Source organism: Panthera onca, chromosome E1, assembly GCF_046562875.1.
Source record: "Panthera onca isolate mPanOnc1 chromosome E1, mPanOnc1 haplotype 2, whole genome shotgun sequence".
NCBI lineage: Eukaryota > Metazoa > Chordata > Mammalia > Carnivora > Felidae > Panthera > Panthera onca.
Window position 1 is genome coordinate 58188255 of NC_138352.1, and position 23449 is coordinate 58211703.

The 23449-nt window shown below is 51.8% G+C and overlaps 3 protein-coding genes across 3 annotated transcripts in view; 2 read left to right on the plus strand and 1 right to left on the minus strand.

The window, feature by feature from the left end:
• Nucleotides 1-23449, minus strand: part of PTGES3L (prostaglandin E synthase 3 like) — a 98971-nt gene that overhangs the window by 6966 nt on the left and 68556 nt on the right. The window lies entirely within an intron of this gene.
• AOC3 (amine oxidase copper containing 3) lies at nt 13-6784 on the plus strand. Its single transcript, XM_078437114.2, has 4 exons — nt 13-1766; nt 3241-3526; nt 3863-3992; nt 4717-6784. The coding sequence occupies exons 1-4, from the start codon at nt 167-169 to the stop codon at nt 4990-4992; spliced, it is 2292 nt and encodes a 763-aa protein (XP_078293240.2). The 5' UTR covers nt 13-166; the 3' UTR covers nt 4993-6784.
• Nucleotides 14283-22577, plus strand: LOC132677085 (amine oxidase [copper-containing] 3). Its single transcript, XM_060628996.3, has 4 exons — nt 14283-16015; nt 19853-20138; nt 20845-20974; nt 21218-22577. The coding sequence occupies exons 1-4, from the start codon at nt 14425-14427 to the stop codon at nt 21491-21493; spliced, it is 2283 nt and encodes a 760-aa protein (XP_060484979.3). The 5' UTR covers nt 14283-14424; the 3' UTR covers nt 21494-22577.

A 23449-nucleotide genomic window follows, 5' to 3' on the forward strand; every position in this document is an offset into this window, starting at 1 on the left:
AGTCCTTCCCACCCTCCCCACCCTCAGTATCCTGAACCGCTGAATAGCCAGAACCTTAGCCAGAGTCCAGGAGACCCCTGTATAGAAGCTAAGAGACCTTCCTCTGCTGACCTGAGAATACACCGTCTCCACTCCAGCTCAATTCTCTGTCCTGCTGTCACTGACAATGAACCAGAAAACCACTCTGGTGCTCCTCGCTCTGGCTGTCATCACAATTTTTGCCTTGGTGTGTGTCCTGCTAGCTGGCAGGGGAGGAGATGGGGGTGAACCCGGCCAGCCTCCCCGCTGCCCCTCTGTCTCCCCCAGTGCCCAGCTCCGGACACCCCCCAGCCAGAGCCAGCTGTTTGCAGACCTGAGCCCAGAGGAGCTGACGGCTGTGATGAGCTTCCTGACCCAGCAGCTGGGGCCAGGCCTGGTGGACGCAGCCCAGGCCCGCCCCTCGGACAACTGCGTCTTCTCGGTGGAGCTGCAGCTGCCCCCCAAGGCTGCTGCCCTGGCCCACCTGGACAGGGGGAGTCCCCCGCCCGCCCGGGAGGCACTGGCCATCGTCTTCTTTGGCGGACAACCCCAGCCCAACGTGAGTGAGCTGGTGGTGGGGCCGCTGCCGCACCCCTCCTACCTGCGGGATGTGACGGTGGAGCGTCACGGGGGCCCCCTGCCCTATCACCGACGCCCCGTGCTGATGCGAGAGTACCAGGACATAGACCAGCTGATCTTCGACAGAGAGCTGCCCCAGGCTGCTGGTCTCCTCCACCACTGCTGCTTCTATAAACGCCAAGGACGGAACCTGGTGGCGATGAATGCGGCCCCCCAAGGTTTGCAGTCAGGGGACCGGGCCACCTGGTTTGGCCTCTACTACAACATCTCAGGGGCTGGGTTCTTCCTGCACCCCGTGGGGTTGGAGCTGCTGGTAGACCACAAGGCTCTGGAGCCTGCCCACTGGACCATCCAGAAGGTGTTCTTTCAAGGCCGCTACTATGAGAGTTTGGCCCAGCTGGAAGACCAGTTTGAGGCCGGCCTGGTGAATGTGGTGCTGATCCCAGACAACGGCACAGGTGGGTCCTGGTCCTTGAAGTCCCAGGTGCCTCGGGGTCCGAGTCCTCCTCTGCAGTTCCACCCCCAGGGCCCCCGCTTCAGTGTCCAGGGGAGTCAAGTGGCCTCCTCATTGTGGACTTTCTCCTTTGGCCTTGGAGCTTTCAGTGGCCCAAGGATCTTTGACATCCGCTTCCGGGGAGAACGACTAGCTTATGAGATCAGTCTCCAGGAGGCCTTGGCCATCTATGGTGGAAATTCCCCCGCAGCATTGCTCACCCGCTATATCGATGGCAACTTTGGCATGGGCAAGTACTCCACTCCCCTGACCCGGGGGGTGGACTGCCCCTACCTGGCCACCTACGTGGACTGGCACTTCCTTCTGGAGTCCCAAGCCCCTAAGACAATGCGTGATGCCATTTGTGTGTTTGAACAGAACCAGGGCCTCCCCCTGAGACGACACCACTCAAATTTCTACTCCCACTATTTTGGGGGCCTTGCAGAGACAGTGCTGGTCCTCAGATCTGTGTCGACCTTGCTCAATTATGACTATCTGTGGGATATGGTCTTCCATTCCAGCGGGGCCATAGAGGTCCGATTCCATGCCACCGGCTACATCAGCTCAGCATTTCTCTTTGGTGCTGCCCGAAGGTATGGGAACCAGGTTGGGGAGCACACACTGGGCACCGTCCACACCCACAGTGCCCACTTCAAGGTGGATCTGGATGTAGCAGGTAAGATATTCCAGCAGAAACAAGGATTCCAGAAGAGGGGACTGAAAAGTTGTCTGTTTGCTTTGGGTTTTCTGGAAGTTATCAGGAAAGGCAGATCTGAGCATGAGTTGTGGTTTGGGAGTTTCACACTTCCACTTTTGTTGGACGGGAGAAAGTTGGCTGCTGAATTTTATTTGGATCTTAGCTCATTGGCTGAGAGCAATGTCACCCTCCCTCCACATGACCTCATCTGAAAATCTTGAGAAATGGCAAAGCTCAGGGAGGAGGCAGCCTCTGGGCTCACAAGGTCCCCTTTGCCCTCCTCCCTCCCTCCCTCCCTCTTATACAGGCCCCACTTCAGGGAGTCAGCCCTTCATTTTTCAGTTCATTTCTCTGTGTGTGGCCTGTGGTGCTGAGGTTTTGGAGGCTCTGTTTGCATTGTGCCAAGTCCCTGGCACATGCAGGCCCGTCATGGAATACCCCAGGCTGTACATTTCCTTGGGAGATGAAGCCCCCCTCCTCCCTGAAATTCCATCTCTCTCTGGGCACAATACACTTTATAGCATAGGTGCTGTGGAGTGTTCAGATAGATCCTGGGGTTAGTGGTCACCGAGAGAGCCAAAGATACGTGAGGTCTTGGAGTCTGTCTTTCCACTTTTCTTCCCCACATTAAGTCAATCACCCATTTTTTTTCTGGTCTGCCTCCAAAATGTGTCAAAGCCTTGCTGGGCCAGCCTTCTCTCTGCTGTTTCCACTCTTCTTCCTCTCAGGTCCAGGGGCCACCTATCAGCCTGTGCCTGCATGCTCCCCTGGGTAGCTCCAAGTTTCCCCATCACCTATAAGATCCGCACTCAGAGGGTGCAAGGCCCTTCCCCTCAAGAGTGCGGCTCCAGCCCGCCTTTCAGGCTCCTCCCCCGGCTGTCTTAGCCACGCCCACCCCTCCGAGGCCCGGGACACACGAGTCACCCCAGTCACACACGAGTCAGGCTTCTATGCTTTTGCTCATGTTTCGTCCCTGCCTAGAACGCCCTGCTGTGCTGGTCGTATGTCCTGATACAAGGCTGAAAGGCACCCAGGAAGGCCCCCTTTTCCGGCCTGCGCCTGTATTCCTGTGACCTTGGACCCTGAATGTGCTCCTCTCGCACAGCAAGCCAGCCAGGGCTTTGCCTGCTGCAGCCTCCGTGAGAGCAGGAGGGAAAGCACAGGATTTCATTCCTCCGTGTGTCCCAGGGCTGAGCACAGTCTCTCCATTAATAAGTGTGAAGGATTAATGAATGAAATCCTTGAGGAAATACTTTACAGGTCAACAGCTCTGGCTGAAAGATCAGGGATATCTTGGGGAGAGGGAAGGGGAGCAGGGGGCACACCCAGTTCTGGGTTTCTCTTTGGCCCCACTCTGAAGCAGTGAGTGGAGGGGAGGGGACAGAGTCCAGAGGGGACAGGGCAGCTGCGTGACCAGCCCTCCCTCCCACCCACCTCCACCCCACCCCGGCAGGACTGGAGAACTGGGTCTGGGCTGAGGACACGTCCTATGTCCCCACGGCGGTACCCTGGAGCCCCGAGCACCAGATGCAGAGGCTGCAGGTGACCCGGAAGCTGCTGGAGACTGAGGAGCAGGCCGCCTTCCCCCTGGGAGGCACCCCACCCCGCTACGTGTACCTGGCCAGCAACCACAGCAACAAGTGGGGTCACCCGCGGGGCTACCGCATCCAGATGCTCAGCTTTGCTGGGGAGCCGCTGCCCCAGAACAGCTCCATGGAGAGAGCCTTCAGCTGGGGAAGGTGAGCGGCAGGGTGTCAGAGAGGGGCTGGGGGAGGAGTGAGAAGGAGTGGGAACCCAGCTGAAACTGTATTCGAGGGAGAGGTGGGAGCTCCGTTAGGATTTCCCAGTTGCCCTTCCTCATTTTGGATGGGGGGAGACGCCATGCTGTGAAATGGCAGGGGGATGATCAGAAAGGAGGATGTGGAAAGAGGTTGGCTGACCCACTGAGGTAGCACCAGAGTCACGGTACGAGTGAGATGGGAAGCCGGAGGTCTGTGCACTCAGCCCCCCTTCCATCATAATCAGGCGGCAGGACAGGGTTAGTGACCACGGAGGCCTGACCAGTGCCTCCCTAGGTACCAGCTGGCAGTGACTCGGCGGAAGGAGGAGGAACCCAGCAGCACCAGCGTCTACAATCAGAACGACCCTTGGGCCCCCACTGTGGATTTCACCGACTTCATCAACAATGAGACCATTGCTGGAGAGGTCAGTTGACTGTGGGAGGGTGAGGGGAGGGAGACAGGGGCACAAAGAGGAGCCCCACCTTTTCTTTAGTTCCCTGAAACCCATCTGGTCCCCCAGGGGCGGAGCTGACTCCTGCCTCCCTCGCTTTTGCGGATCCATCATTACCTCATGGGAGTTCATTTGCAGACACTGGCCGAGGCCCCAACCCTTCCTGGAGACCCTGTGGCTTTCTGAGTCTTAGCTTCGTGGACTTTGTCCTTTTGGGGCCCCAGGATTCAAGGAGGGCTGGAAGACCACACTTCTTGTGTGTAAAGCTTCTCTCATTTCTGGCTTGACCTCTAAAAGATTAATTTCTGAATGTCAGACATTTTTGCCTCCCAAGCCCTGGTCTCCCCACTCCATCCTCCTCTCAATCATAGGTGGGGACACGTGGAGAGCGAGAGAGAGGCTAGCTAAAGTAGCCTGTGGGCGTCATTCCTCTGGGGGTGGATAGGCTGATGGTGGCATGATGAAACATGTCCGAAATGGAGAGCACAGGCTGGGACAGGGAGGCAGGGGCTGCTCCCAGTATGAAGCTGACTATGCTCGGACTCCTGGGCCAGTGGGAAAACTGTTTAAAGGCTTAAGATCCTTTCGAGGAAAGGTGGGCTGGCAAGGTGGATCTGTACATACAGGGCTACTGGAGGAGGCAGGCATGTCCTTCGCAAAGCCAGGCCTCAGGATCACCTTTCTTCTCCCCTGCCAGGACTTGGTGGCCTGGGTGACAGCTGGTTTCCTGCACATCCCACATGCAGAAGACATTCCCAACACGGTGACTGTGGGGAACGGTGTGGGCTTCTTCCTCCGACCCTACAACTTCTTTGACCAGGACCCTTCCTTCGATTCTCCTGATTCCGTCTATTTCCAGGGGGACCAGGATGCTGGGGCCTGCGAGGTCAATCCCATGGCCTGCCTCCCCCAGGCTGCTGCCTGTGCCCCAGACCTCCCTGCCTTCTCCCACGGGGGCTTCTCTCACAGCTAGGGGGGTCCCTGGGATGGGGAATGTGGCCAGGGGCTCCAGGGCCAGGGTGTGTGGGGAGGGGAACAGTGGGCACTGGGCCAGGCAGCCTGGTACCCTCTTTTCTCCCAAGACCCCTCTGTATGGCCCTCCCTGACACCCCCTCCCTGCTGGGAGCATCCTGAGCCTGTGATGCCTGACCCTGGGGGAGGGGCAGAGACACAACTCAGCTTTGTTGGCCCTAGACCTGCTGGGTTCCTGACCCAGAGAGAGTGGCCAGCCGAAGCCTGGACTGATGGCCAAGCTTTTTCCAGAAGACTCCTGTTTTTTGTGGGTTTGTTTTTGTTTTTGTTTTTTATTTCTGGCTTTCCCAAATCTTTTTCATCCATCTCCAGGTTTCTCCTGAGCCTCCTCAGTCCCTCACTTGGGAGGTGAGGGTGGCGTTTCTGCCCTGGGGATAGTCCCCTAGAAGCCCCAGGGCAGGGTTCCTGCCAGGCCTACATATCCACGGATGAGCTAGAAAGGGTTCCTTAGCCCATGTTCCTCTTATACAAGGCCTCCTTCTCTCCCTCCTTCTCCCTTTTGCCTACTGTTTCTTCTTCATTTCCCACCTGTTCTTATATCCTGAGATTTCCCTCCCAGCCCTGAGAAGATGTTCCTCTGTCCCGATGCTCCCCTAGCCTTGATTTCTCAACTTAGGTCTCCTCCCCTGGCTCTATGCCTGTGGAAGTCTCAAAATGCAAGGGGCATCTAGTTTGAGAGGACAATCCCTGTCTGTCCCCTGTGTCTGTCACAAACCGGACTAGGAGTTGTCCCCACCCCTGTCCTGGGGCAAGCTATAATTTCCCCGAGAAAGTTCCCTCCGCCCCTTTGTATTCACCTGCCTCGAAGTCTCTGGCAGAGGATGGTCACACGGACAGCAGCCGCTCAAGTTAGCATTTGAGGTGGATTTGTGGGTACAGTGGCAATGAGGAGCGGTCATTTTTGCCAGCGGTGTATGTGACCAGTGACCTCTACCCCGCAGCAACAGACATGGAAAGTTGGTGGGCACCAATGGTGAGAAGCAGTGAGACCCAAGAATTCCAGCAACCTAGAGGTGTCCAACACAGGTGGCCATGCAAATGAGCTGGGAGGGGCTGGGGGTGGCTCCTACCATGCTGTCCTTCAAGGGGGTCTGGGCGAGGGATGGGTATACCAATAGTGAGAGATTGGAAACAACAGAAACATCCTTTCCTAGAGGATTGGTTAACTTAATTCTTGTACCGCCTTACTATGCAGCTATAAAAAGAATTCTCTCTCTTTGTATACTAATATGGAATGATCTTCCAATGCGAACAGCAAGGTGTATGTAGTGCCCCTCCCCTCTGGGTTGTAGAAGGGAGGAAACTATAAGTACATATTCACGTGGGGGTGCCTGGGTGGCTCAGTTGGTTAAGCGTCCCACTCTTGATTTCAGCTCAGGTCATGATCTCACAGTTTGTGAGCTCAAGTCCCACATTGGGACTGTCAGTGCAGAGCTTCCTTGGACTCTCTCTCTCCCTCCCTCTCTCTCTCTCTCTGCCCTTCCCCCACTCTCTATCTCTCTCTGTCTCTCTCTCTCAAAATAAATAACCTTTAAAAAAATAAATAAATACATATTCACTTGTATATGCATATTCACAAGAGACTAGTGATACTTTTGGGGAGGGGAACTGGGAGGTGGGGACGGGGCAGGGAGGAGACTTAGCACACTATATACCCTTTTGTATGTTTTGAATTTTGAGCCATGTGACTGTATTACCTATTCAAAATTAATAAAAAATGGACCCAACCAGGACCTGACTTTTTTTTTTTTTTAATTGACAAGTCTTTTAGGAAGGGTTGAGGGTAGGTGGAGGGTAAAGTAAGTGAAGGTATGGACCCAGGGACTCAATTTGGTAAAGTTTCTGAGACCCGGAGAATGGATGTGGCCTCTGGTAACTCCTTTGCACTTTCTTGTCTGTCTATCCCCGATGACAATGCGAAACTTCAGCCACCCTCTCTCACTCCCTCTCTGTCTCTCTCTCTTTTTTCCTCCTCTCTGTCTCTCTTCAAAGAGGGGACAATGAGAAACAATGGAGAGAAGTGACCTCTGCCTGCTGGAAGCCCAGGCCAGGCCAGGAGGTGAAGTTCAGGAAACCAGTTTGGGCTTCCGCTCAGCCTCTGACCAGAGGGAGACCCTGTCTAGGGAACTCAGGCATCACAGAAGCTTCTGCTACCTTCTGTGCTGCCCCAAGCCCAAGTTCACTTCTAGGTCAATGAAACAGTGGGTGGGGATACATCAGTAAGCTGGAGAGAAACTAGGTTCCAAAGAATAGGGAGGAAGACCTCAGCGAGGACAGCGGGCCAGTGACAGCTGCGTTAATTTGTGGCACTGCCTGCCTGGGGTGAAAGGAGTGACAACACAGAAGGAGACTGAGGACAAGGAGTGACTGAAGACTGAGACAGAGGAGAAAAAGGATGTCATGACCAGCTGTGGGCTCTGACACTGACTTTGTACTTCTCTTTCTCCGACCTAAGTAATTTAACTTCTCCGCTACAGGCTGACTCTTCTTATGGGCAGCTGCACAGTGGTCACTGCTGGGGGAAATGGAATAAAGGGATGCTTGTGTCCACCCCTCCCCCCTCCCCATCACACTGACATGAAGCTTATGACCTCGAAACCCATGTCCACACCAAAGAGCGTGAGCGCTTGTGTGCCGTCATATGTGTGAGTGGGTGCAAATGCTCGCCAGCATTTGTCTGAAAATGTAACTGTGTGTGGTTGTGTCTCTACATGTCACCGTAAGGATGACACCACCTGCCCCAGCCTCAAATAAGAGGAGGTAAGATGGACCTGTGGATCATTAGAACGTCCACCCAGCTGGGGTCAGGAGGGCTACAAGGTGGACCTCCAGCCCCCTACCCCAATCCAATCTCTTCCTTAGACCACTGAGGCCAGCTTAGTGTGTTGGTGTCACATTTGTGATCAAGCGATAGGAGTGAATACTTATCAAGGATGTTAAATTCTGAAGGGACGGGTGCCCCAGTGCTAAAATCTTTAGGACATGGACTCATCGCCCTAAGAGGAGCTGGACAAGGGGAGCCCTGAGGCTTGGGTCAGAGGGCATAACTGGGACTTCTCTGGGAATGTAGACACTAGAACGCCCTGGAAGGAGCCCATGTACTCACCTGCCTCTGCTCTCCTGTGGCCCCCAGGAAGGGCCCCAGCTCCAAGTACAAGAAGATTCCTTCATGCTTCCAACAAAGATTTACAGCGTGCCTTCTAAGGGCCAGGCACATGCAAGGCACTAGGATACACCAGTGAATAGGAGGCATATTTTTTGTCCTCGGGCAAGTGAGGCCAGTAAAGAATAGTTGCAGGCAGGACCGTTAAAAGGGAGGTGGGAGGGCGACAATAGCAGGGGCTCCTGACTTGGGTTTGGGAAGGGCTTCCTGTGAGACATGATGTCCAAGCTGGGGATAAGGAGGACAGTGGAGAGAATTTTCCAGGCTGAGGAAACAGCATGATCAAAGACCAGGAGGTGACAAGGTGGCACCATCCAAGTACCCAAGTTCAATGAGAGGCATGTGGGCTATAGGGAGAGCCTGGAGGGGCAAGCAGGGAACAGATGAGGGAGGGAGTCCTTGCAAGCCATGGTTACTCTAAGAGAAACGGGGAGCCATGGAAAGACTTGGGGCAAGAGAGTGACAAGTGTCAGATTTGCCTTTTAGAACATTCCCTCTGGCCCAGATACAAAGCACAGAGTTGACAGAAGACCTGGCCATGGGCAGTGGGTCAGAAGTCAGAAATGATGGTGGCCTGAACTCCTGGCAGGGCCTGGGGAGGACCCCTGTGGGGAGTCTGGCCTTTCTGAGCTGCTCCAATCAGAACCCCACATCTGCATGCCTCCCTCCTCCCTTCTCCCTCCCACACTTTCTGCTGAGGTTGCTGGGAAAATGAGGAGGGCTCTCTGGCCAGTAACTGGTCTTTTTCCTCCAGAACGGAAGAGCATTTTATTTAACGAGCACTTAACAGATCACTTGGGAAGGTCAGATGCTGATTGAAGAAAAATCCCAACAGTGCGGCTCTTCTATAGTTGGTGCAGTTACGTGATAATTGGTTAACTCATCCTTGTAGACTTTATACAATGCAAAGGGGGTTTGAGAAAACTTAAACCCCTATAAAAGAAAAGGAACTTGGTGCCCCCGTGACAGCTTCTTTGACTGTTCCGTGATGAGGATGGGCTCATTAATTCCACAGCCTTTTTACCTGCTTAAGGGGGACCCCACCCTTCGGGCTCCCCCCAGAAGGTTCTCCTTCAGTTATCCACTCCTCTGTCTGTATCTTTTATCTCTCCCTCTTTATTGGCTCTTCTTCTCGACTCTCATCTTGCTAAGCCTTCCTGGGGACCCTGCATCTCCCTGGCAGGGTCTTCTCTCTCTCTCTCAGTCTGTGCCTTTTCAAAAACCCCTTCTTCCGAGGCATGTTCTATCCTTCCTGGGTCTGCTTCCTCTGCCTCCCCAGTCACTCTCGACCCATTGCCCTCCCTCTGCCGGCCCACAGCCACAGACATTGCTCTGACAAAGGTCACCAGTGACTTCTAAATGCAGAATCGACGGGCTTTTCCAGGCGCCTACTTTCTGGACCTTTTGGTGGCATTTGACAACACCACCTACTCCTGCCTTGACTTCCCCACATTCTGACCCCTCCCTGTCCATGCTGCTTCTCAGTCTCATATGCTGGCTCCTTTACCTCTGCTCCCCCACCAGCCCACATAGGCCCAGACCGTGGCATTTTCCAGGATGCCATCTTGGGCCTCCTCTCTTCTCTTTCCAGAAGTCCTCCCTGGGGTGATCTCAGCCTCTCTTTAACTGCTAATACTGTTGTTGGCTGAAATGTCTATGTCTAGCCTAGAACGTCTCTCCTGTGCTCCAGACCCATAAAGCCAATTGCCCTATTTCTAAGCCTCTGTGCTGGGACTTCCCATAGGCACCTCAAACTCAACCTCGTTGGTTCCCCCTTAAACTTGCTGCTCTTCGGGGCGCCTGGGTGGCTCGGTCGGTTGAGCGTCCGACTTCGGCTCAGGTCACGACCTCACGGTTCGTGAGTTTGAGCCCCATGTCGGGCTCTGTGCTGATGGCTCAGAGCCTGGAGCCTGCTTCAGATTCTGTGTCTCCCTCTCTCACTCTGCCCCTCCGCTGTTCATGCTCTGTCTCTCACTGTCTCAAAATAAATAAAAACATTTAAAAAAAAACCAACTTGCTGCTCTTCATGTGTGTCCTTTCTGGTGAAAAGCCCCATCACCCATCCAGTCACAGGAAACCTTTGTGTCACCTAAAACACTGTGTTCTTCTTTGCCTACCCACACCCAATTGGGCACCCAGTCCTGTCACCTCTGCTCTTCAACATCTTAGACTTATTCCTTTTTCTCTGTCCTTGAGGTCACTGACCTCATCGAGTCCACCCCACACCCTAGCACTGCTCCACACCTCCACACTGTTGCCACAGCTGTCACCCTACACTGCAGACGTGCGTGGAGCATGACCTGTGTGCACAGGGTTGACCCCCCCCGGGCTTCGGTAGCAGCAACCCCGCTGAGACACAGCGCGTTCTGGGGCCCAGTCTTCAGCCCGCAGGCAGGGGGTGGCCTCTGGCTCCAGGGAATAAACTCATCCTATTCACAGAGGCCAGGGGTCAAGTTTATCCAAAGGGAAATAAGACCTAATGAGAGGCACGTGGTCCTGTCTCCGGAGTAATGCTTCAAAAGGGACACGTTTTGTGACAATTGCGAAGAGGTATCAGAGGGAACAGTGTGACAGCAAGACACCTAGGGAAGATGGTTGGGGGGGGGGGCATCTTTTATATACCTGCTTCCCCACCAGCCAAGGCAAAGGGCTCTCCCCCAGTCATGACCCACCTCCCCACATGAGAGCCCTGTGATACCTTACTGGAGCCAACATTCTTTTATTTATTTTTTTAATGTTTATTTATTTTTGAGAGACAGAGAGACAGAACATGAGCAGGAGAGGGGCAGAGAGAGAGGGAGACACAGAATCCAAAGCAGGTTCCAGGCTCCGAGCTGTCAGCGCAGAGCCTCGTGCGGGACTTGAACCCACAAGCTGTGGGATTATGACCTGAGCCGAAGTCGGACCCTTAACAGACTGACTATCCAGGCATCCCTGGAGTGAACATTCTTGACTTCTGCTTGGTAGGTCAAGACAAAGAAACGTGAGCCATCATAATGATGTGCTCTTAGCTGGGAGCTGGGACGATAACTTACCAAAGAGCCTGGACCCGAGTTCCCGGGGTTACGCGCTGCCTGTGGCCAGGGCTTAGGCCTTGGCATTAGGTTCTGTTTCCTCTTATCCCACACAGGCCCATTTCCAATGACCCATTCTGCCTTCGTGGTGGTAATCCTGTTGTCTCTGTCTTGACCACAAGTTCTCCAGTCCCTTGTCTCTATGTTACTGCTCAGTTGATGGGAGCACTGGATGTGGATTCTACTCCCAAGCACTCAGGGGTAGGTATGAAATGTCATGTTTCTTTATGCTTCTATATCAGATAACAAGCTCGGTGCCCTTGTACCTGGTTGGCAGGAAATTCATTCACGGGCATGCTTGTGGGGGTTCTCATCTTCAGGGTTAGGGAAGACCCTGTAGTCTGAGATTTGGGTGGGGGTTGGGGGAATGGTCAACTAGTTTTCAGGTGACAGTGGTCACTGCTATTATGTTCACTTTCTGCGGCCCTGAGGCCAGCCTTGCTGGGGCAGATTTGGGAGGCGGGCCCTGCCCTGGGATTGACGCACACCCACTCTCCTGTGCAAAAGCCCTATTCTCTCCTTTTTCTCTCACTGACAATAGCCCTGACAAGAGCCCTGACAATAGCCCAGATGACCCAAGAGGTACTGGTTAAAGCTCTTGTTTTGGGGAGGGGACTGTGGAGGGGACCTGAAGGATGAAAGGGAAGTGGATTTGTCACAGTACACTCCTTTATGCTTTCTACATGTATTTACCAACTGTTTTGTGTGTGTTCATCAAAATGTTTTCAAAACATTTTTTAAATCAAAAAATTTTTAAATACTTTCTTCCACAAAGAGCTTCTGCAGAGTATGAAAACCAGATCAGTGAAAGAAAAACCCAGTTCTGGGGCGCCTGGGTGGCTCAATCGGTTGAGTGTCCGACTTCAGCTCAGGTCATGATCTCGCAGTTTGTGGGTTTGAACCCCGCATGGGGCTCTGCACTGAGAGTTCAGAGCCTGGAGCCTGCTTCGGATTCTGTGTCTCCCTCTCTCTCTGTTCCTTCCGTGCTCAAGCTCTGTCTCTCCCTGTCTCTCAAAAAATAAAATAAAACGTTAAAAAAAAGTTACAAAAGAAAGAAGAAAAACCAGTTCCATTTTCCTTGAGGACCCAACCCCAAGGGCTTGCTTCCCTGGGGAGGGAGGTTATTTTGGGATGGAAGACCCCAACTTTCTCACCATTTTAGAGAGAGCACCTCTACTCCTACCTCTTTAAAGAACAAGGGAAAGGAAAACCCTTTGAGTTTCCATATCAAAATACAACTGGATGAGGGGCCCCTGTGTGGCTCAGTTGTGGAATGTGCATCTCTTGATCTCAGGGTTGTGAGTTCAAGCCCCACACTGGGTGTGGAGATTACTTAAAAATAAAATCTTTAAAAACCAAAACCAAAACCAAACCACAGCTGGATGTATAAATATTTCTGGATAAGCTGACCTTTTTGTTATCAATTTACCTGGTTTAACTCTCCCAGGCTCCCAGATACCTCACCATCTACCCGCAATTACTGCCTTGCTTAAAACATGTACCACACAAAGTGGGTGATGGGCATTGAGGAGGGCACCTGTTGGGATGAGCACTGGATGCTGTATCGAAACCAATTTGACAATAAATTTCACATTAAAAAAAAAAAAACAGGGGCGCCTGGGTAGCGCAGTCGGTTAAGTGTCCGACTTCAGCCAGGTCACGATCTCGCGGTCCGTTGAGTTCGAGCCCCGCGTCAGGCTCTGGGCTGATGGCTCGGAGCCTGGAGCCTGTTTCCGATTCTGTGTCTCCCTCTCTCTCTGCCCCTCCCCCGTTCATGCTCTGTCTCTCTCTGTCCCAAAAATAAATAAAAAAAAAAACGTTGAAAAAAAAAAAAAAAAACATGTGCCACACAAAACTTCCCTATCTTACCTCTTCTGCCCCCATTTTGTCCCCACCTCATACCAAACTCACCGACCTTTTGGCCATTCCCTGCCCATGCTGAGCTGTTTCGAGTTTCTCTACCTTTGTACCTTCTGTTTCCTTTGACTGACATGTTTTTCCCCTTCTCTGCCCAGAGAACGCATTCTTCCCGCAAGGTCAGTCTCATGTCTGTTTCTGGGGAAATCTTCCTGGGCAGGTCCATGTTGGGAAGGATTCTCCTCTAGGTTCATGAGGCAAGCATCTCCCCTCCCTGGAACCTTCGGTCTCTCCTTGTTCCTCTCAGGACCTGACTGCCCAGGTGACGGTGGCCTCTTGCACATCACCTGGCAGAGAATGGAGGTGGCTTTGCTCTCTGCCTCTGCAACATTTTGGAGGAAGGTTTCCTGGAATTGAGGGCGATGGGTTGCCAAGGTAACTCCACAGCCAGTGTTCCAAGTCCCCTGACCTCTGACCTGGCCCGTCAGTCCTGCTCAAAGGGGAGACGGGGATCTCTGTTACACTGTGCACCTGCTCCCTGCCCCCACTTCTGACTGGTTGCACACCCTGTGTACCCCACCTCCAGTGATTTAGGGTGCTTGGAGCCTCCACAATGTTGATCTGGTTCAGCCCTTCACCACCCCCAGCTCCTCCCAGGTGCTTTATGTTCTTAGCATTACTCCCATGCCTGCCCATAGGGTTCTGGTTGATAGCTGGTGGGGAGCAGGAGAGAGTGATGAGAAGCAGAGCCTGGAGGGAAGAGGGGAATCTGGCTGGAGCGGTCTGGGCAGGTGAATTTCCATTGCAGCCTTATAGCCAGGAGAAGGGTTCCATCTGGAGGGTGGAGGGAGAGCCCAAGGACAGTCCCTTTCTGTCCCCTTTACTTCCTCTTGCTTCTACCTGTGTTATCTCCAAAACCTACCCTTCCCCCCCACTTGGTTCCCCAGCCTTGACCCTAAGTGTTTGATTTGGAACAAGAGGACAGAGGCTTACATGGGCTACTTAAAGTCCAGTTTCCTACCTCAGCCCCACCTCCCAAGCTTGGCCTGACCTCTGGCCCCCTCCAGCTTCACCCCCACCCCCACCCACCCATCTGCCCTTGGCTGCTTATCTTCAATGTGTCCATCATGCCTCTTGCCCAACAGCTCTGCTCAGAGACCAGGAACCTCCAGAGACTCAAAGAGGCATCCTGCTCCCAAGTCCTGTCTGTCTTTTATCTTTCTATTTCCCATTTTGCGTTCTGATTCAGGAGCCTAAGGACAGTCCAGGAGATTTACCTATGGCTATCTTCATTATTTTGTCCCTGTGTAGTGTTCTGGTGACTGGCATGGGTAATGGTGGGAGTGAAAAGGGATTGGAGAGGGAATATGAACCTGGCCAGCCTCCCCGCTGCCCCTCTGTCTCCCCCAGTGCCCAGCCCCGGACACCCCCCAGCCAGAGCCAGCTGTTTGCAGACCTGAGCCCAGAGGAGCTGACGGCTGTGATGAGCTTCCTGACCCAGCAGCTGGGGCCAGGCCTGGTGGACGCAGCCCAGGCCCGCCCCTCGGACAACTGCGTCTTCTCGGTGGAGCTGCAGCTGCCCCCCAAGGCTGCTGCCCTGGCCCACCTGGACAGGGGGAGTCCCCCGCCCGCCCGGGAGGCACTGGCCATCGTCTTCTTTGGCGGACAACCCCAGCCCAACGTGAGTGAGCTGGTGGTGGGGCCGCTGCCGCACCCCTCCTACCTGCGGGATGTGACGGTGGAGCGTCACGGGGGCCCCCTGCCCTATCACCGACGCCCCGTGCTGATGCGAGAGTACCAGGACATAGACCAGCTGATCTTCGACAGAGAGCTGCCCCAGGCTGCTGGTCTCCTCCACCACTGCTGCTTCTATAAACGCCAAGGACGGAACCTGGTGGCGATGAACACGGCCCCCCGTGGTATGCAGTCAGGGGACCGGGCCACCTGGTTTGGCCTCTACTACAACATCTCAGGGGCTGGGTTCTTCCTGCACCCCGTGGGGTTGGAGCTGCTGGTAGACCACAAGGCTCTGGAGCCTGCCCACTGGACCATCCAGAAGGTGTTCTTTCAAGGCCGCTACTATGAGAGTTTGGCCCAGCTGGAAGACCAGTTTGAGGCCGGCCTGGTGAATGTGGTGCTGATCCCAGACAACGGCACAGGTGGGTCCTGGTCCTTGAAGTCCCAGGTGCCTCGGGGTCCGAGTCCTCCTCTGCAGTTCCACCCCCAGGGCCCCCGCTTCAGTGTCCAGGGGAGTCAAGTGGCCTCCTCATTGTGGACTTTCTCCTTTGGCCTTGGAGCTTTCAGTGGCCCAAGGATCTTTGACATCCGCTTCCGGGGAGAACGACTAGCTTATGAGATCAGTCTCCAGGAGGCCTTGGCCATCTATGGTGGAAATTCTCCCTCTGCTCTTCGAAGCCGGTACACAGATGGTGGATTTGGCTTGGGTCACTTCTCTTCAACCCTGACCCGGGGGGTGGACTGCCCCTACCTGGCCACCTACGTGGACTGGCACTTCCTTCTGGAGTCCCAAGCCCCTAAGACAATCCGTGATGCCATTTGTGTGTTTGAACAGAACCAGGGCCTCCCCTTGAGGCGACACCACTCAGATATCTACTCCCAGTATTTTGGGGGCCTTGCAGAGACAGTGCTGGTCCTCAGATCTGTCTCAACCATGCTCAACTATGACTATGTGTGGGATATGGTCTTCCACGCCAATGGGGCCATAGAGGTCCGACTCCATGCCACCGGCTACATCAGCTCAGCATTTCTCTTTGGTGCTGCCCGAAGTTACGGGAACCAGGTTGGGGAGCACACGCTGGGCACCGTCCATACCCACAGCGCCCACTTCAAGGTGGATCTGGATGTAGCAGGTAAGATATTCCAGCAGAAACAAGGATTCCAGAAGAGGGGGCTGAGGTCTCCATGCCTAGCTTTAAAAATTGTCACTGAAACATGAAAAATATAAAAGTGTATGAAATAAACGTGAAAGTCATTGGATTCCTGAGAGATTTTCACCCTTAGCAGATCATTCTTCCATACTTAAAAAAAAAAAAAATTGGGGCGCCTGGGTGGCTCAGTCGGTTAAGCGTCCGACTTCAGCTCAGGTCACGATCTCGCGGTCCCTGAGTTCGAGCCCCGCGTCGGGCTCTGGGCTGATGGCTCAGAGCCTGGAGCCTGCTTCCGATTCTGTGTCTCCCTCTCTCTCTGCCCCCTCCCCGTTCATGCTCTGTCTCTCTCTGTCTCAAAAATAAATAAAAATTAAAAAAAATTAAAAAAATTCTTCCATATTTTAAAATGTTGCATCTGCAATATTTAATAAATTATAACATTTATGATATTGTATACTATCTACAAATAGGATATATTGATATAAATATTTAAAGTTTTTATTACCAAATTTGGGTCATAATGTACATATATTTTGCCACATCTGTTTTTTCACATAACAGCATATCACTCATGTAAGCAACAAATATTTACTGAACATATTTGTGCCAAGCACGGCATTAATGCAATTTAACAAAAGAAACAACATCCTTGCTCTTAAGAGGCTTGCATTCTAATGGGGGAGTGGAGAGCGTGTGCAGCACCTTGAAAAATACGTGTGATAGAAACATTTTTATGCTTAACTGCTCTATACATCGGTTTACACAAATGTAAAAATGGTATAACAGTACATTCTTAGTAAGACTGTTTGAGGATTAATGATGAGTACTTTAAAACACTGTCTCTTAAAAAAAAACTTATCCATGCATTCATTCATTTAAGTAATCCTTATACCCAACATGGGACTCGAACTCACAACCCTGAGATCGAGAGTCACATGCTCTTCTGACAGACCCAGCAAGGCGCCTCCAAAACACTTTATCTTTTGAAATAATTTTAGACTTAAGAAAAGTTGCAAACTTCGTCCAGTTCCCATATACCCTTCACCCAGCTCCTTACATGTTAACATCTTACATAACCACCGTATGGCCATCAAACCAGGAAATTAACATTATTACAATACTATTAACTAAACTACAGACCTTATTAGGGTTTCATTTGTTCTTCCACTAATTTTCTTTTTCTGTTCCAGGATCTAACGCAGGATCCTGTACTGCATTTACACGACTTATCTCCTTAGTTTCCTCCAATCCGTGACAGTTTCTTAGGCTTTTCTTGTCTTTCATGACCTTCACACTAGGGAAAATAGTGGTCATTATTTTGCATGATATCTCTCAAAGTGGGGTTCTCTGTTATTTTCTCATGGTTAGATTGAGACTGTACTTTTTGTTTTGCAAGAAAACAAGAGAAATGACATTATGACCTTCTCAGTCCGTCATATCAAGAGATATAGTGACGTTGACCTCAAGCACTTAGTTAAGATGGTGTCTTCTAGCTTTCTCCATTGTAAAAGTTAATATTTTTCCATTTCCTGCTAATAAATATCTTGGGGCAATTACTTTGATGCCATGTGAATATCCTATTTTTTTTTCTTCTCAAATTCTTGCCCACTAATTTTTAGCATCTATTGGTGGACTTTTTTTTATGCCACAATTATTACTGCAGTGTTACCCTACTCGTCATTTCAAATTTTTTTCCTTATTCTTTATTCATTTATTAATTAGAATTCTTCATAAGGAAGGGCTATCCTCCTTTTACATTTATTTATATATGTAATTATTCACAACTGCATGGATTCATGGATATTTATTTTAGTCTAAGGGTTATAACCCAGTACTATCATTTATCTTGTTCCTTGAACTGTTCCAGTTTTGGCCATTGGGAGATGCTTCAGGTTGGTTCCTGTGTTCTTTTGATGTGCCTCCAACCTTTTTTGAGCACTTCTTTACTTTCTGGCACAAGATGTTCGAATTTTTTTTAACGCTTATTTTTTTTTATTTTGAGAGAGAGAGATAAAAAGTGAGCAGAAGAGGGACAGAGAGAGAAGGAGAGAATCCCAAGCAGGCTCCGCACTGTGTGGAGCCTGACGCGGGGCTCGAACTCATGAACCGTGAGATCGTGACCTGAGCCGAAAATCAAGAGTCAGATGCTTAACTGACTAAGCCACCCAGGTGCCCCACAAGATGTTTGAATTTGATCTTGTATTTTCCCTGCTCCCGCCCTGGAATCAAACACTTCTCCAAGGTGTTCTGGTTCCTTCTAATTGGAAGATACTATTTAGAAACCAAGAGCTGGGTACCCAGAGTGCTCATTGTCACTGGGATGTCATTGCTTTTAGGATCGCTCATTGGACTTAGCTAGAAAATATAGGTTTGTATTCTGCCCGACACACACACCTCTCTTTAGCTCTGCTCCTAAGCAATATCTCTTCAAGCACTTTGAACGGTGCCTGACGCATAGGGAGGAGTATTAGCCATTGTTGCTGCTGTTGTCCTCCACATGAGCCCGTGTGGATGTACCAGAAAGAACTCTTGGCCTTTTTATTTATTTTTATTTTTTTTTAATGTTTATTTATTATTGAGAGACAGACAGAGACAGAGCATGAGCATGGGAGGGGCAGAGAGGGGGAGACATGGAATCTGAGGCAGGCTCCAGGCTCTGTGCACAGAGCCTGATGTGGGGCTCGAACTCAGAAATCATGAGATCATGACCTGAGCTGAAGTCGGATGCTTAACCAACTGAGCCACCCAGGCGCCCCTCTTGGCCTTTAATTATCACCTATGGGTAGAAACCCTGGGGTGTGGACTAGGGGCAGTGACTCCACAAAAGGAAACCGAGAGTATGCTTCATCAGTCTCTGCTGTCCTCTGGTCCTTGGAAGGTATGGAGGGAGTTTCGGCATGTTTTGGTTTACTGCTCTTTGGTCCCAGATCACTTAAGTTGACTCCTAATATGGGACCTAGTTAGATTCTAATAAAATCATTCAAAATTCCCAGAGTTCAGGGAACAGACTGTGCACTTGGCCCTGCTCTTAATTCCTTGCCAAGCCTCAAATAATAAGAAATACCCCCAAGCTCCAGCAGCATTGGGCCCGGGGTCTGCTTTTCCTTCCCTCTGGCCAGCATTTCTGCCGTCCATGTGTGGTGGGGCCATTCTATGTCGCTTTCCTCTGTGTGCTGCTGTGTGGACGATACAGAGCCAGAGTAAGACAGGGGTCCCCAGCACTACCATGATACTAACCGCATGCTCTTGATGACAAACTAGAGCACATTCTTTAAATCTCTAAGCCTCAGTTGTCCCATCTATACAATGGGGACAATTGTGGTTCCTCCTTCATAAGGTTGTAGTCCAAGTAAAGCACCAGTGCCCTGCCTGTGCAGAGCTCCTCGAGGAGGAGGTACAGCTATTTTTATGTTAATGGCAAGGTAGTTCTGGTGATGCTATAGGGCTTTAGGCATGAGGCGTAGACCCTTTCCTTGGGTCAGGAAGAATCTGACTCCTGCACATTGCCGGCCAGGCTGCTCCAACCTCAGGGAAACCATCCTCCCTGGCAGGTCCCCAGCAGGAGAAGGTCAGTAGAGATCCAGTCACAAGGCACCTGGGATTATTACCAGAGACGACATCAGTCAGGACCTTCTCCAAATCTCTGGATAGGAGATATCTTGGGGAGAGGGAAGGGGAGCAGGGGGCACACCCAGTTCTGGGTTTCTCTTTGGCCCCACTCTGAAGCAGTGAGTGGAGGGGAGGGGACAGAGTCCAGAGGGGACAGGGCAGCTGCGTGACCAGCCCTCCCTCTCACCCACCTCCACCCCACCCCGGCAGGACTGGAGAACTGGGTCTGGGCTGAGGACACGTCCTATGTCCCCACGGCGGTACCCTGGAGCCCCGAGCACCAGATGCAGAGGCTGCAGGTGACCCGGAAGCTGCTGGAGACTGAGGAGCAGGCCGCCTTCCCCCTGGGAGGCACCCCACCCCGCTACGTGTACCTGGCCAGCAACCACAGCAACAAGTGGGGTCACCCGCGGGGCTACCGCATCCAGATGCTCAGCTTTGCTGGGGAGCCGCTGCCCCAGAACAGCTCCATGGAGAGAGCCTTCAGCTGGGGAAGGTGAGCGGCAGGGTGTTAGCGGCTGGAGGAGGTGGACTATAAGAAGGGCCCCAAGTTGCTCAGAAGCCACTTGCCCCCACCTCCCACAGGTGTGCATGCACATACACAATCATGCACACACACACATTCCCGCAGCCACGATCTTAGTGGTATTCAAGATGCAGCCTGCTGGACGGAGGGATCAATGGAGAGTTATGTGCCAACTCGAGTATAATGAAATGTTGAAGGTGGGTTCTAGGTCATGGGTATGTGGGTGTTCACTACGCCATTCTTTCAACTTTTCTGTATGTTAAAAATGTTCACAATAAAAATTGGAGGAAAAAACAGCACGAGAAGAGCACAGATCTGAGGGAATATGCCCTAAAACCCAGGCAGGTGACACGCTGAAACTGACTTAAGATCGGAATCAGGTCATGTCTGCACGCATGCATCCAGGGCGCAGGCTCAGATCTGGACGGATGCACAAGGATGACATTCCTACCTGAGATCTGAACAACGGGTCAGTTGATGTTTGAAATATGAGACACTGGACACACTCAGGAAGTCTCGGGACAGAAAGAAAGAGAACAAGTGGAGACAGAATAATAAAAAGGCTCGACGCTGTGAGACCTTTGTGCTCACTTCCTCTTTGTGCTCCCTCTCCAGTGTCGTTTCGGGCAGTAGGACAGGCTGATGACCTTGTGCGTCTAATCCAAATCTCCGGTAGGTACCAGCTGGCCGTGACCCGGCGGAAGGAAGAGGAGCCCAGCAGCACCAGCGTCTACAATCTGAATGACCCTTGGACTCCCACTGTGGACTTCACTGACTTCATCAACAACGAGACCATTGCAGGGCAGGTCAGCTGAGAGGATGGAGGGGGAGGCTCGATGGGGGGGTGAGGGAAGCAGGGATGAGCTACTTCATCCTCTCCCAAGCCAGATTCCTTGGGGGTCTTTAGAACCCACTAAAGAAAAAAGCTTTGTGATTTCACGTTTTTCCTGGGCTAGTGAGCTGAATCCGTACACACAGGGCTACTGGAGGAGGCAGGCATGTCCTTCGCAAAGCCAGGCCTCAGGATCACCTTTCTTCTCCCCTGCCAGGACTTGGTGGCCTGGGTGACAGCTGGTTTCCTGCACATCCCACATGCAGAAGACATTCCCAACACGGTGACTGTGGGGAACGGTGTGGGCTTCTTCCTCCGACCCTACAACTTCTTTGACCAGGACCCTTCCTTCGATTCTCCTGATTCCGTCTATTTCCGGGGGGACCAGGATGCTGGGGCCTGCGAGGTCAATCCCATGGCCTGCCTCCCCCAGGCTGCTGCCTGTGCCCCAGACCTCCCTGCCTTCTCTCACGGGGGCTTCTCTCACAGCTAGGGGGGTCCCTGGGATGGGGAATGTGGCCAGGGGCTCCAGGGCCAGGGTGTGTGGGGAGGGGAACAGTGGGCACTGGGCCAGGCAGCCTGGTACCCTCTTTTCTCCCAAGACCCTTCTGTATGGCCCTCCCTGACACCCCCTCCCTGCTGGGAGCATCCTGAGCCTGTGATGCCTGACCCTGGGGGAGGGGCAGAGACACAACTCAGCTTTGTTGGCCCTAGACCTGCTGGGTTCCTGTCCCAGAGAGAGTGGCCAGCCGAAGCCTGGACTGATGGCCAAGCTTTTCCCAGAAGATTTGTGTTTCTTCTAACAATTTTTTAATCTTTGTTTTGTTTTGTTTTTTAAGTAGGCTCCACACCCAATGTGGGGCTCGAACTCACAACCCTAAGATCAAGTCGCATGCTCTACCAACTGAGCCAGCCAGGTGCCCTTCATCTTATTTTTTGTAACAAGATTTTTTTTAACGATTCACATGTCATTAAATCCACCCTGTCAATATGTAAGATTGAGTGGGTTTTGGTATATTTACAAAGTGTGCAACCATCACCCCTATCCAATTCTAGAGCATTTTCATCATCCGAAAAAGAAACCTCAGGCCCGTTAGCAGTCGCTCCCTGTTTCCCTCCAACCCCTTCCCGGCTCTAGGCAACCACTAGTGTTTCTGTCACTATAGATTTGTTTATAATCTGGACATTTCATATATAAACAGGTTCACACCGTATGTGGTCTTTTGTGCTCCTTTCACGTGGCATCTTGCTTCTGAGGTACATCCATTTTGTAGCTTTTGTCATGGCTGAATGCGATTCCACTGGACAGACCACATTTTGTTCATCCACTCTTCCACTGATGTACATTTGGGTTGTTTCCACTTTATGGGTAAAGCTGCAGTGGGGGCGCCTTGGTGGCTCAGTCGGTCAAGCCTCCGACTTCCGCTCAGGTCATGATCTCGCGGTTTGTGAGTTCGAGCCCTGCGTCGGGCTCTGTGTGCACAGCTCAGAGCCTGGAGCCTGCTTCGGATTCTGTGTCTCCCTCTCTCTCGCTATCCCTCCCCTGTTCGCGTTCTGTCTCTGTCTCTCTCTCTCTCTCTCAAAAATAAACAACCATTAAAATAAACAAACAAACAAGTAAATAAAAGTTTATTTTAAAAAGCTGCTGTGAACATTCATATACAAGCTCTTGTGAGGACATGTGTTTTCATTTCTCTTCAGTACATACATACCTGGGCGTGGAATTGCTGGGTTGTATAGAAACCCTATCCCTAACCTTTTGAGGAACCGCAGGCTGGTTTCCAAAGTGGCTGTATCATTACTTTTCCTTTCCTTTTCTTCTTGTTCTTCTTTTTTTCTATTGTGCTAAAACATACATAACCTAAAATTTACAAATTGCCCAAATTTAAACATACAGTTCGGTGTCACTAAGTACATTCAGAAGCTTGCTGGGGCCTCCCCAGCTCCTCCTCTGCCCTTGGGCCTTGAATTTGAAGATGAGGCCTCTATGGACCACCTGTTCTTTCAAGTACCAGGGCAGGGTCCCCACTAGGCCCGTGTCCTAGAAGCCAGGAAGGCGCTTTTCCGTCGTCATGTTCCCTTGTTCTTGCACATTCCTTCTCCTCCCTTTGTTCCCCCTCTTCCTCCTTCCCCTCCTCTTGCTACTTCAGCTTCTACTCCCTGCTATTTCCCTCTTCTCACTATCAGAACAAAAATGCTCCTCCTGTCATCTGTCTACACTGCCAAATGTTCTTCTGAGCTCTTGCCATGTACGTAACCATGTGGAGTGTGCTTTTGAGAGGGGGCAGGATGGTCAAGTGACAGCAGCAGTTCAGGAGGTTTTGTAAGTGGAATGGTGAAAGGCCATCTGTTCCCAGGGCCTATGAGTGACAGTGGCCTCTATTACTGTGCAGCAGCCAACATGAATGACCAAAATGTCACCAAAGGTAGGAACCAAAAAGCATCAGGA